Here is a 13,250-nt window from a genome sequence, read left to right on the forward strand (position 1 = left end):
CCCCCCCATTCTACATACAGCCTCCGTTGATACTGAACACCCCGCGCCCGTCCACATGTACATTGCATATATGCTGAGTTGAGAGATACCTTACAAACCTGGCTCCACCTGTTCAGTGCGCAGTTACTTAACGACTCGCCCAAGAGTATAAGTACTGTATGTACATCGTGACTGGAAAGATATATTTTCTTTTTCGAATCCATCCTAAGGAACCAAGCACCCCTGGACAAGATGTCGACACATATCAGAATACCCATCAAGAAAAATTGGGTCTTCAAGCAGGCTGACAAGGAAGATTCCAAGTTCCTGTCCGTTGCACAGTTTCCTACCAACGTGCATCTGGATCTGATAGCGAATGATATAATTCCCGACCCTTTCATGGGAAAGAACGAGAATGATGTCCAATGGATCGGCGAAGTCCCTTGGGTCTACAAGACCGCCTTCCCTTCCCCGACTCTTTCAATGGATGAGCGAAAAATTATCAAGGCAGTTTTGGCGTTTGATGGCTTGGACACTTTTGCTACAGTTGTGCTGAACGGCACGGAAATCTTGAAAACGGACAACATGTTTATTCCTGAACGAGTGGATGTCACCACATACTTGAAGAAGGAAGGGGATAATGAGTTGGAGATTACGTTTGAAAGTGCGTATCTCAAGGGATGTGCTCTTATGGAAAAGTATCCAGATCACCATTGGGGGTGTTGGAATGGAGATAGTTCTAGGTTAGCTGTGCGGAAGGCACAGTACCATTGGGTATATCTCCCCTTCTGCATGTGACAAGTCTAGCTAACATCTACAGGGTTGGGATTGGGGGCCAACTCTCATGACCTGTGGACCGTGGCGACCCATCAATCTAGAAATTTTCTCGTCTCGAATATCAGATCTTCACTTTACCACCCACGTCCCGGAAGCCCTCGACTCCGCAGAATTTATTGCTAAAGCAGATATCGAAGGCGAGGCTACCGATGTCAGGTTCGATATCTCGTTGGATGGAAAAAAGATTGCTTCGGAAACTGTCAAAGCATCAAAGGACCAAGCAACACACACTTTCGCCATCCCAGATCCAGCACTGTGGTACCCAATCCGATATGGGGAGCAACCTCTGTATACCATTACCGCAACCCTCCTGGAAAACAGCTCCGAGGTTCATATAACAAGCAAGAAATTTGGTTTGAGGAGAGCAGAGTTAGTCCAACGGCCTATGACTGACCAACCGGGCACGACTTTCTTCTTCCAGGTCAACAATATCCCTATTTTCTGTGGTGGTAGCGATTGGATTCCTGCTGATAACTTCATTCCGCGAATTAATCCTGAAAAGTACTATGACTGGGTAAAGTTAGTAGCAGACGGTAACCAATTCATGATTCGAGTATGGGGTGGTGGAATATATGAAGAGCAGGCCTTCTATGACGCTTGTGACGAGCTCGGTATTCTCGTGTGGCAAGACTTTATGTTTGGCTGTGGAAACTACCCAGCCTTCCCGTCGCTCCTCGCATCCATAAAAAGAGAAGCCGAAGAGAACGTAAAACTGCTCCGACATCACCCCTCCATCATCATCTGGGCTGGCAATAACGAAGATTACCAATACCAAGAAGGCGAGGGCCTTACATATGAGCCCGAGAACAAAGATGCAGAAAGCTGGCTCCAGACAAACTTCCCAGCTCGATACATCTACGAGAAAGTGCTCGCCGACGCGTGCGCAGAGCTGATTCCAGACACATATTACCACTTCGGCAGTCCATGGGGAGGGAAGGACACCAGGGATCCAACAGTGGGCGACATCCACCAATGGAACGTATGGCACGGCACGCAAGAAAAGTACCAGAACTTCGACAAGCTAATCGGGCGCTTCGTCTCTGAATTCGGCATGGAAGCCTTCCCGCACATCAAGACAATCGAGTCCTTCCTCCCGCTCGGCGCAGCCGACCCCGACCGATTCGCACAGTCCTCAACCATAGACTTCCACAACAAAGCCGACGGCCACGAGCGCCGCATCGCATTATACCTGGTAGAAAACTTCCGCTACGCTCCAGACCCACTGGAACAATTCATCTACAGCACGCAGCTCATGCAAGCCGAATGCCTAGCCAGCGCGTACCGGCTGTGGAAACGGCAGTGGAAGGGTCCCGGGAGGGAATATTGCGGCGGTGCGCTGGTCTGGCAGATCAACGACTGCTGGCCCGTGACATCATGGGCGATTGTTGACTTCTACCTGCGTCCGAAACACGCCTACTACACCGTGAAGCGGGAAATGGCACCCATCTCCTTAGGCGTTACGCGGAAAGAACACGTCGTGCCCAAGGACAAATACACGCGTGCGTTTGTGCGCAAGAGCACGGAGATCGAGGTCTGGGGCTCGAATCTGACGCTCGAGGACCTGACGGCTGATGTGGTCGTCAAGGCGTTCGATGTGATTACGGGCCAGGAGACGTATTCCCAAACCGTCGCGTCGGCGTTCCTGCTGCCGCAGAACCGCAGTACGGAAATCACGACGTTCAAAGTCCCCGTGCGAGCAGAACATACCGGCGAGGAAGGCCGCACGGTCGTCGCAGCGTATTTGTTCGCAGACGGTCGGCAGATCGCTAGGTATATCAACTGGCCTGAGCCGCTGAAATACGTGCATCTGCAGAAGCCCACTCAGCTGCAAGCGAACTTGAGCAGTGACGGCGGGAGTGTGGATATCAGTGCCGAGGTCCCGGTTAAGGGTGTTGCGCTGGAGGCTGTAGATGAGGTGGTGTTTGGTGATAATCTAGTGGATATCGTGCCAGGAGAGATAGTCACTATTGCCGTAAAGGGCGCTCGGGAAGATACCAAGATCGGGACGAGGTATCTGGGCATGGTCTAAGCGGGCTTTCTCCAGTTCAGGTTCTTTGAAGTGTAGTTCTAGCTCCGATGATCGTGGAGGTAGCTATTGAGCGAGTATCTGCATCCGATTCCCGTCCTTTGCGTTTTGTTTTGTTGTTGCTCATCGGGGGTGTTCTTCATATCTGTCCTCCATGTTATCCGATGGAATTAAGGAAGTTCCGGGCTCCAGCGCGTGGTATATAGACGGAGCATAACGGCCTCAGCACAATCTTGAGAAGTATCATTGATCACATTCTCAGGTTCCAGATTTCAGATTTCAGATTTTTCCTAGAACAAAATCCAAGCCTTCCAGCGCTCTTAAATACCCAGCCGAGGTAAAAACAGACAAGCAAGTGCTTTATTAAATATCTGGTATACTGTTCCTTCCTATCCCGTCGACTCTAGGGGGTTTTACCCGGAGTCGGTCGCTCGACTTAGCGCTATCACCTCACTGCACCTGATTTTCCATTTTTAGTTTCTTTCTTGATCTCTAAGCGGCCGGGCAATGGGCAGGTTTTAATTAACATATTCTATGCTCCAGAGAAATCCTAGACCCGCTTCCTTACTTGACAGTGCTGTGCCTTGTTTGCTTGTTTCCTTGCTCCCTTGCTTTAGAGGATTAGTATAGATATTTGAATAAGCATAGACCTGTCACATACGACCACAGACTGAGGAGAATTGGGCATCCCGTCCGCTCTGCCATACACAAGCCTCAGATCGGCAGATTAGTAGTTGGGTGGGTGACCACCAGCGAATACCTGCTGTTGTATGTCTTCTTTTCTTTTGCTCTTTTTTTCTATGGTCGTTTTCGTTGGTGGGGTACGTACTAACTAGTTTTAGGGTTTTATATACAAAAGATAGAACCTGAAATTTTCTATCGATGAACAGTTTTGGCATGCAAGCAGAGAAGTAGGTTCGTCGGAGCTAGATAAATTTTTTTCTTGTTTTGTTTCTTGGTGTTGGGGTTTCAATTAGGTAGGGGATGTGAAATGGTAGTTGATGGAGAGTAGGGGTAAGTGAAGGAATGTATCATGTGACTTATGGGGATCTTGGATACTGAACACAGCACCTTAATACTGGAATGTGGTTTTCTGTTTTGTGTTTCTGGAGTAACGTTTAGTAAAAGGGGAGGGGATTTGGGAAAAATATTTCACAGTAAAGGAGGGGTTGGGTTCTGGAAAGGAACTATGGAAAATATATCTGTACTGCTGCTAGAATTGACCACTCCACTCCCAACCATCCCACAGCCCCCTCAGATCTCAACACACGCCTCCATCCTCGCATTACCAAAAAGCAACCATTAATCGCACATAACAAGCCATATTCATCAAAATCGCCAACGTCACACTCTCAGCCTCCAGGAACCGTCCCCCCCGTCATCCTCGGGGAGTTCAATGTTGGGCATTGTCTATTCGGAGCGTGGGTGGGTGGGTAGAGTAGCGTGATGAAGGGGAGTCGGTAGTTGGGAGGTATTCTTGCTCTGTTTGGGGATTGAGTTGTAAAGGAGGGAAGAGAGTCGTTGATGAAGAGTTGGGAGGCGTGTATCAATACTGTTTCGGATAGGGGTATGTTGCTTTGCGCTGTGGGGGTTATTGAATTGTTACATGTAGGTATGATTCATAGGCAGGAAACTGTAAGTCTGTGAATAATGTCTGTCAATCGTCTACTTTGTAGTGCATTCACCAAGCTTGTGTAGACACTTGACGGCGCGACATGTTTCCAAGTCCTTGTACCTTTCAATGTTTTGAGATGGTGGTGATAGAGCCGTTTAGGGTTGAGTGATCAATTCTATCCTTTAAGAATGTCCGAGGTTCCAAAAGTACAGCAGCAGCACTTTCCCATAACGCCTTTCCGGAACCCCATGCCTTCCATACACTGAACGAAAACCTCCCCATACATAATAGCTATCACACCGATACCTCCGTCACACCTCCCTCTTCTTCTCTCCCTCCATCTCTACCCTCGCCCCTAGCGCATCCAACATGCGTCCCAAAAACCCCAACGTACGTTTATTCCAATGCACGCACCGCATATCATCCCTCCCATCAACCACATCCTGCACCAACAACCCCACATCTCTCTCATCCATAGCCGTAGCGCCTAAACACTCCCTGCACGTCCATTGCTGCACCTGTCCTTGGGCATAGATTGTTGATAGGTAGTTGAGGACTTGAGTCGGGGGGAGCAGGCAGTCGAGGGAACGCTGGTAGATGGCGACGCCGATGGCGGAGCCGTAGGTCGTTGCTGTGGGGAGGGAGGGGAAGGGAAATAGGTGTGGGGTTGTGAGGAAGGGGAGGAGAAGGGCGTCTGTGGTTGTGCTTGTAGGTGGTGGAGAAGGCTGTTTTGGGTCTGTGGTGGTAGTTGGGGTGTTGGTCTATAGATAGTTAATATATGTAAGGTAGTAAAACGGGAAGGCTCAAGGGAATGGAGTTTCCTACATCTTTGGCATGGTTTTCGACGTAATCTAGAAGCTCTTCAATCTTGCGATCGAGGATGGCAAGCATGCTAGAGCTAATTGTTACTTTCTCTTCAGTTTCGCTTGGATGTTTTGTTTTATTGTGCCGGAGCTTCATGGTCAAGGGTGGTAAGTCGGTCATGATTTATGATGGATGTCAATTGCATGGATTGGGTGAAGGGAAGATTGTATTTATACCTACCCTCAAGCAGTAGGCTTTTAATTCCACGTGATGCCGCCCCCTAAACCATCCCTCATCAGCCAAAACAACCGCACCCTCTCCACCCATCCCTTCAATCCCATCCCCTCCACTAAGACTACTCCCACATAACTAAATCACAGACAAAACCCCCCTCGTCACAATATTCAAGAACTTCGTATATTCCGTATAATGCGCAAGTGCATCCCCATCAATCGCGACCATTGCTTCCATCAGCGCCTGCATAACCGCCCTCTCCATATGATGCAACACAAACAGCGCATTGCGACAGGAAAGCCCATGGTGCTTCGACATCTGCGCAATACGGCGTCCAGTCAAGAAGGCGAAGGAACTGCCGTTTAGCAAGACTTCGTAGCTCTGGAACCACTTCCTGGCTATTCGATCGAGGGTTGAGGAGGTACATGGCGGTTCGGCTGCGGCTTTTAGAGCTGGGGTGAGGAAGGGTTCTTTGTGCCAGTCTGTCCATTCCATGGTCTGGTTGGCATTAATGGCTGGTGAGTAATGAGATAGGGTGTTTTGGAAGGGGGGCGGGAACTTACAATGTCTGCGGCGGTGCAGATGAAGGTTTGTAAATCGGGGATTACGTCTGAGGGGTACTTGGGTGGGCTTTTAGAGCCTTCTGGTGGCAGATCGGGGGTCTTGGGGGGCGCGTTGGGGTTACTTGGTGGAGGTGCCATGCTGAGCTTTTGATGGTGAATGATGGTGGGTTAGATACTGTGGTTGAGTAGATAATTGCAAGAATGAAGGCCTAGCGAGAATATTGACAAGAGGATTTTGATTGCTGGAAAGGGAAGAGCTCATATTGAGGTCGCGACTCCTTTGTCAGGCTCTAATTTGAAATTTCATGTGGAATTCGCATACCTAAATCCCTTCTTAAACCTTAATTTAATGATTTAGAGGATGACGAAGAGCACATGGGAAATTACCAAGAAGGAGCGAGGCTAAAGAGACGGCTTCATTATATTTCTTCCATGACATTATTGCTTCTACTTAAAAGACAAGTAAGAGATTAAGAGCCACGCCATCCAAGCGTTCCTTCTCAATCTCGTTTCCTTTACTCGTTTCTTTTTCGTTAATATATCCACCGAGCTTTGTGTCCATTCATGGCAGGACGCAGATTGCATCAGGCGAGGTTCTAGTCCATTCCTCTCCACCCTCAAGATGTCCTGCATAAACCATGTCAACCTCATCGAGTTCTTCTTCATCGGTTATCTGGCCGCAATACGCATTACTCGCTGATTCCCCTCCATTAATCCCACCACTTCCAACGTTCAAGTCCCCATCTCCACCAGTACGATGCTCTTTCTCATGTGCCGCGTTTTGGGGCGCAACTAGATGCGGCGGGAAATTTCTGCCACCCCCATCAAGTTTATTGGCGTGTCCGAAGACTGATTTCTGCTGATCTTGACAACCAGCACCTAGATCGAACTGTGGCTGATGGCTCGTATCTCTGACTGCACTGAACTCTGGTTGCTGTTTCTGGATCTGACTAATAGGATATCTCTCGTGGTTTTGGTTCTGGCTAGTATAGGAGGAAGGGATTGCCTGCTGGCTCTGGGGACCACGTATAAGTTGGAAGGGAGACGGATAAGTTGTGTCCTTGTCAAAGGTAGATTGGATTGGGCTTGGGGATAGCGAGAAGACAGACGGAGCTTGGGCGGCAACGTTAACTCCTTCGACCCTTTTAGGAGAATCGACAACAGGTCTGCCGGTCCCCGCGTCGGTAGCAAACTCCTCATTACAGTTGTTGAATAGTATGCCGGGTTGAACCATTGGTATCTTGGCAGGCGGTGCTTGATTCGTAGGTTTCCACGCCTCCGCCTGTGCAGCTAATGCTTTCTCGATCTTCCCGTTCTCTTCACCTGCAAGCTGGTCGATAGGAATCCCGACTCCTCCAACCGGTGGGCTTAACTGCTGTGGTATCTCGGGTGGCACATCTCTCTCTGGTATTGCTGCAGCAGTTGATATTGTTGTATCTTGTCCCGTTGATGTAGCAGTCGGCACTCTCGTATCTTGTCTAGTTGTAACAGCATAGCTTAATGTTATTGAGCCCAGATGCTCAACCCCACCTCTACAATTTTCCGGAACAGGCTTTTGAAATCGCTGATACACCTTCACATTCTGAACCAACTCCGTCCGCATCGCCCTGAAGAAGTTGTAATCCAATCGTTGGGTATGGGTCCAGCTAAACACACTACCACTCTCCTCCATATCCGCTTTCGAAGGCGTGGTAAAGTTCCGCTCGATGTCGGTAATCAGAGAATCTAGCCACTTGACCACATGGAACAATACATCGATTCTCTTGGTATTCTTAGCTTGTTTGAAGAGCTGTATACCTAGTTTCCTTCCTTCGTGAGTAGCGCTGTCGAGAGTTGCGTTGAGAAAGGTATGGTGCGCGTTCTGCCATTTGGAGAGGGTCTTAATTATAGAATCGGGGAGGTGTTTGGGGATCCCTCCTTCGACTTCTGCTTTCCTCTACGAGAAGGTAAGTTCAGGTTCAAGAGCCGTATGTATTATATGCTTACGTGCTTGTCGAACTCGACGAGAAATGTACGCAGCTCATCTGCCGGTCTGAGTGGTCTGCCAATCTTCAGCATCATAGCCTGTCTTGTCGCCATTGTTGCAAAGCAGGTGCACCAGATCTGGAGATGTGGCGATGATCGCGAGCAAGGAAGAAAGCGTGTTGTTGTTGTTGTTGTTATTTATGGAGGTTGGCAGATGGGAAGTCGAGATGCCATTATTCACCGCGCGATCGTAGAGATCGATAGGAACAAAGTGCCATTCACTGCAACTCTGCTCTAATTAAACTCGAGGGATACTCCTTGAATCTACCCTTCATCGAATGCTGATATCATATCAAGCCTTAATATAGAAGATCGAAAAAACTACATAATCAGAGGAAAGCACTGTTTTTCTGGTTATTATAACACACTTTCAACTCCCAACTCTTCAGGATACGGCTTAAAAGGGGCTTAAGCGAAGCGTGACGATCATCTGACAGGAAATATAAAGCTAGATTTATTGTCTTAAAGGGCTGCAGTTCACTTACATGAGACCAAAAACACATTTTTATGAGATCATTGAAGAAGTAGAAGCTGTCTTGCAAATTACGCGGCAGGGGCAAAGGGATGGTGAGGTATGTTTATTTATCACGTGATTTGGCTAGATACAACCTTGATTCAATCTTTCGTCTTGATCCTTCCTAAAACAAACTCCTTCAACCCAAAAGATACATAAAACCTGTTGTCTCCATCTTAACACTATGCACTATTAACACTCGATATCGAACCCGTTATTTGACTCTATCTCTTAGAAGTCGAAAAGATGAGCGACCATACCCAACTTGAACGGAAGGACCCGAACTCCGGAGACAACGCCAAGAATGGCTCAAGCTCTCAGCCTTCCGTCCCCTTCCCTTCAGCGTCAACTACCCACTTCCCTATACGCAGTCGCCGAATCGATAATCCCATGCCAGTCTCCGGGCAAGAAAATCAGACTCAAGTCACCACACCCGAATTAGAACCAAGAAACCCAGCGACAACAGCGCAAATACGCGAGGGCGCTGATATCCACGCTGCCCCCTCAGCGCGTCAAGCAACACTCCAGCATCCGAATCTCTCCCTCTCATTATCCCTACGTCCAGCTCCAGCTCCAGCAAAAGACGCCCGCTTATCCATCCAGAGCAGCAGCCTAGCCGCTACATATCCATCTACATCCACATCTACATCTGTCGGCACAAACATCATTGAAGATACCGGGACCTCAGCCGCATTGCCATTCTCGTTCCATCCAAACAGGAACACGGGTGCGTGTTCTAGTAATGCTGGTACGAGCACCGGCAAGGCTAGATGGCGCAGGAAGACAGTGAGAGAGCGGTTTTATGATCCGAGTAATGAGTTTAATTCTGAATTTGATATGGGTGGAGGAGGGATGAGTGGTGGGGGTGGGTGGAAGGGGGGGATGGTGATGAAGGGGAGTAGATGGGCGGGTGTGTTTGTGCGAGAGGGTTGGTGGTAGATGGTACAGGTCATGCGCATGAGGGGAGGAGAAATTACGAAAAGCTGCTATGAGTATGGGGATGGGATTTGTGGGGTTTGAGATGGTGGGTTCAGGGATTGGCAAATGGGCACAGGGGTTGAAGGGAAGCAGCTTTGCTTGTGTTATAAATAGGCTTGAATGGCGCATTCCAAGCATGAACAACTCATCCCATCTCCTCGAATTGCATAGGTGTAAAAGGGTTTAAAATATTTTAGTATCGTATTGTAACACTCCCGTATGCAATCCACTTCCATTAATGCCTACCTACCTAGGTGCGCTTGAAAAGAAAACCACCTGTTCTCGGTTATTCTAATGGAGCTGGAAATCCAAAGCGACCCTAGCTAAGATATTATCCGGTCCATACTACATAGCCCAAGAATAGTGTTGTATTTCGGGGTAATGATCTTGAATTGACTGCTGTTCTACAGTGGGAAGTATGCTGTATATATAGGGCTCTTCAAGCCCTATTTCTAAGCTTCGCCACAGGCTTTATAAGCTTTGTCACTTGCCACTTACAGGCTACAACAAATAGATGAGTTGGACATTTCCCAATACACCACCAGCACGGAAAATTAAGCTATCAGGAAACCATAGAGAAATAACTATCCGTTATAATTTATAGTATCTTACTGTCCACCTACTCCTTCTTTATATAAAAAACAGCCGGGTGGCATTAACCGATCAATTTCCATAGTGAGGATCCGTTTTAGGCTGCAGGGGACCTATATTAGCTCTCTTAGGTTATAACCCGATTATCCATTCTATGAGTAACCACTGGAGATCTGTTTAACATACTTTAGTAAACTATAGCCGCCTCCCTTACACTCTTGAAGACGAGACGTCGTCTTAGCGAGCGCTTAGCCCTTTTGTTTTGTTTGCGCCGCGCTATTAAGCGCCTACATTAACGCTTGAAAGGTGAAACTTTCTGGGCGTTGCAGTCAGTACGCGGCGCAGCAATTACTATACAGTGTGGCTCCAACACTTCACAGCCATAGTCATTAAATGCATAGAGAATAAGGTTAGACTGCGGAGTCTCTCTCTCTCTCTCTTAGGTGTTAATTGCTGCCATGAAATCCACATTGCATGATATTAAATTCCAAGCCAATATTCTTAGGGTTTTCATAACCATAGCTGCGAGCACCGCAATCGTCAAACCACCTAGAGATAAATAAACTAGGCCTTTGCTTTCAGCTCTATTTCTTGAGTTCAATTGCAATTTCTTTCTCACTGAATTTCCGTGTCTTCAATCTCAGCATAGCAGCTAATTCTTCTTGACTCATGCCGACCTGAGATCCGATTAGGACAAGCTGTCTAGCCAGATATATATAATTCTTTGTTGACAATCGATACGTTATTTCTAGGTAATCGATAATCTGAAATACTAGAGCGCCTTCATTCGAATATCGGTCTTTTGCAGTAAGGAAGGCATGGGGGTGATCTCTCCAATGGCGTAGAGGGTTGAGATGATGCGATGTGTGGTAGCCGTCATTTAAATAGAATCGATTCGACTTCAAATACAGTTAGAAATATAAAGTACCAGTTTGAGCGAAATTTGACTTACTGGAACATCAATAAGAGTAACACTTGATCGAAAATCAGAGTCTGGGTCAACATCATCAACTAGAGCGTGTTGCCCCCAATTTCCTATCATCAAACCTAATCGAAGGATTGCGAATGGCAATAGGAAGACAAACAATGTTGGCTTAAAATTCCATCTTGCGAGAAAATACATAGCAGCGTATGAAGACAACTCGGTGCATGCGACTCGGGCAGCAAAATTATATTGGCCCTTGGAAATGAAATAGCAGGGTAAATCGAACCAGCAGAAGAACAAGAATCTGAATTTGTAGTTCAAAAAGTCAAAAAACCGAATCTTGTTGATATCGAATTGTGCTCGAGATATCTTCAGGGCCGTTGCCTTCGACATGATGGGCCTTGACATGGTGATAGTAATACGAGCCCCATGTATGACCCATAAGCGGTTCCAGGATATATGGAAAGGCCCAGTCAAAAGCGGCGTACTCTCGAGAGAGAATACCTCGATTATGAATATGATTGGGCATCATTAATGTAAAGCTCCCGAAGCACCATCCAATATAGATGGTATGCAAAATACCATGGAGGAGGTGGAAGTCGTAGAAGAGGTATATCGCACTTGGTAATGTAGTTGTAAGATATAATATAATATGCGACACAAAGACCACGTCGGTTTCGTGCCGAGCAACAGTTCTAGCCCATTTCACATCGCGCCACAAGACTTTCTCGTGGATGTTCTGAAGACTTTGGAAACTATTGATTTCATGGTCCCAGGAGCAAAAGACAGTTTGTTCAAAGTGAGGACTTTTAGGGTCGTTGAGATTCGCAAGAAGCTTCAACGCGGATGCGTCCCGAGCTGGAGTTCGAGTTTGGTCAAATTCGTGGCCATCATCCTTGGTCTCAGCATCATTGACATGTCGGTACAAGACTTCCAGGACAATATTGTCAGAATGAGTGAAGAATGCCGTGTCTGGGGCTCGCTGTGTGCTTGTGCAGGTTGTTGGCATTGTGGCAAGTGCAGGGAATTGCGAGACTGGTAGCGGTTAGAAGGAATAAGCGTCAAGAACAAACAACAAGTTTAGAAAAGAATTACTGCCAGTAGTCAATGAAAAAAAACATGAACAATCAAAGTTTGTGCAGAGTTCTAAATATCTTGACTGACAAGTCATCTCAAAAAGAGGCTATGTAGACAAGAGTTGCGTGGGGCGAATAGTGGACGAATATGATATTGAAGAGGCGTTAGAGGGTGTGCAATTATCGTGGATCGTATGGGGTGATGTTGAATGAGAAGGGATAGCGCTTACTGCCCGTGCTTGGGGCTCAAGGATTATTTCTACGATGTAACCCACCCTCATCCCTTGCCATTGCTTCTGCGACAGACCACGACCTAACGATAGAAAGGCTGTAACCTTTTTGTTTAATCTGTGAGGCACGGGGTGGTGGGGTGAGGGTGAGGGTGTTTGGCCAAGCGCCGGACTTCGTTGTATGTGTTGGCACAGCTGACATCTGAGCCTCCTCCGCATTTTCCCCTTTTTCCCTAAATGGGGGTTAAAACCAAAGCTAGCCCCAATTCCTTCTACAAGTCTTTGCTGTTTCGAATTTCTCCGCTATTCTCAACTTCGTTTTCGCGAGACACAAATCCAATCTGCGGCATGGAGTCTGAATCAAACAACACTTGTAAACTAGTCTCATCAAATCCATCTATTTTTGGCCATGTGCTAATGGATATTGAAAGTCGAGTCCTGCTACTTAAGAACACATTACTAGCAGTGATTATCTCTACGGTCATCGATCTTCCAAAGGCCTTTGCGTCTCCTCAATACTCCAATGGCGAGAGTGGGTCCTTATACAATCTAACAGCGCCCGACAACACCACCACAGGGGAGATTGCTTCGGAGGGAAAGGAGGTATCTTTTAGCGTAGCACAATGGGATCAACGGGGTACAACAATCCGTCGTGGCGGTACGTTGGAGACTTGCCTTGGAAATCTTAGCATGGCACTCGGGCAAGTAACCAGAACCAGTGCAGCAGAGTACAATGGTGCAGCTGGTGCACTCAGTCTTCTCCCCACGGCGGGAGCACTTATTGGGGCTCCAACAAAGGAGCTTTGGGTGGTCACAAAGCTAATGCCTCTTGCTGGACTATGCTCGATGCTAC

At 47.5% G+C, this 13,250-nt stretch overlaps 3 protein-coding genes across 3 annotated transcripts; 1 reads left to right on the forward strand and 2 right to left on the reverse strand.

Moving 5' to 3' along the window:
* Positions 1-219: 219 nt before the first annotated feature.
* On the forward strand, positions 220-2,845 carry man9_1 (Beta-mannosidase B; the record flags this gene model as incomplete). Its single annotated transcript, XM_031153624.1, has 2 exons — positions 220-753; positions 800-2,845. Coding segments are annotated over 2 exons (2,580 nt in total), but the record flags the coding sequence as incomplete, so codon positions are not given.
* Positions 2,846-10,750: 7,905 nt separating this feature from the next.
* Positions 10,751-11,499, reverse strand: LHYA1_G008705 (uncharacterized protein; the record flags this gene model as incomplete). The annotated part of the gene is made up of 2 exons (XM_031153625.1): positions 10,751-11,065; positions 11,119-11,499. 2 exons carry the CDS (start codon positions 11,497-11,499, stop codon positions 10,751-10,753), a joined length of 696 nt encoding a protein of 231 aa, XP_031001801.1.
* A 101-nt stretch (positions 11,500-11,600) lies between these two features.
* LHYA1_G008706 (uncharacterized protein) lies at positions 11,601-12,100 on the reverse strand (the record flags this gene model as incomplete). The annotated part of the gene is made up of 2 exons (XM_031153626.1): positions 11,601-11,711; positions 11,759-12,100. The coding sequence occupies 2 exons, from the start codon at positions 12,098-12,100 to the stop codon at positions 11,601-11,603; spliced, it is 453 nt and encodes a 150-aa protein (XP_031001807.1).
* Positions 12,101-13,250: the final 1,150 nt, after the last annotated feature.

Source organism: Lachnellula hyalina (genome assembly GCF_007821495.1).
Source record: "Lachnellula hyalina strain CBS 185.66 chromosome Unknown contig00210, whole genome shotgun sequence".
Taxonomy (NCBI): domain Eukaryota; kingdom Fungi; phylum Ascomycota; class Leotiomycetes; order Helotiales; family Lachnaceae; genus Lachnellula; species Lachnellula hyalina.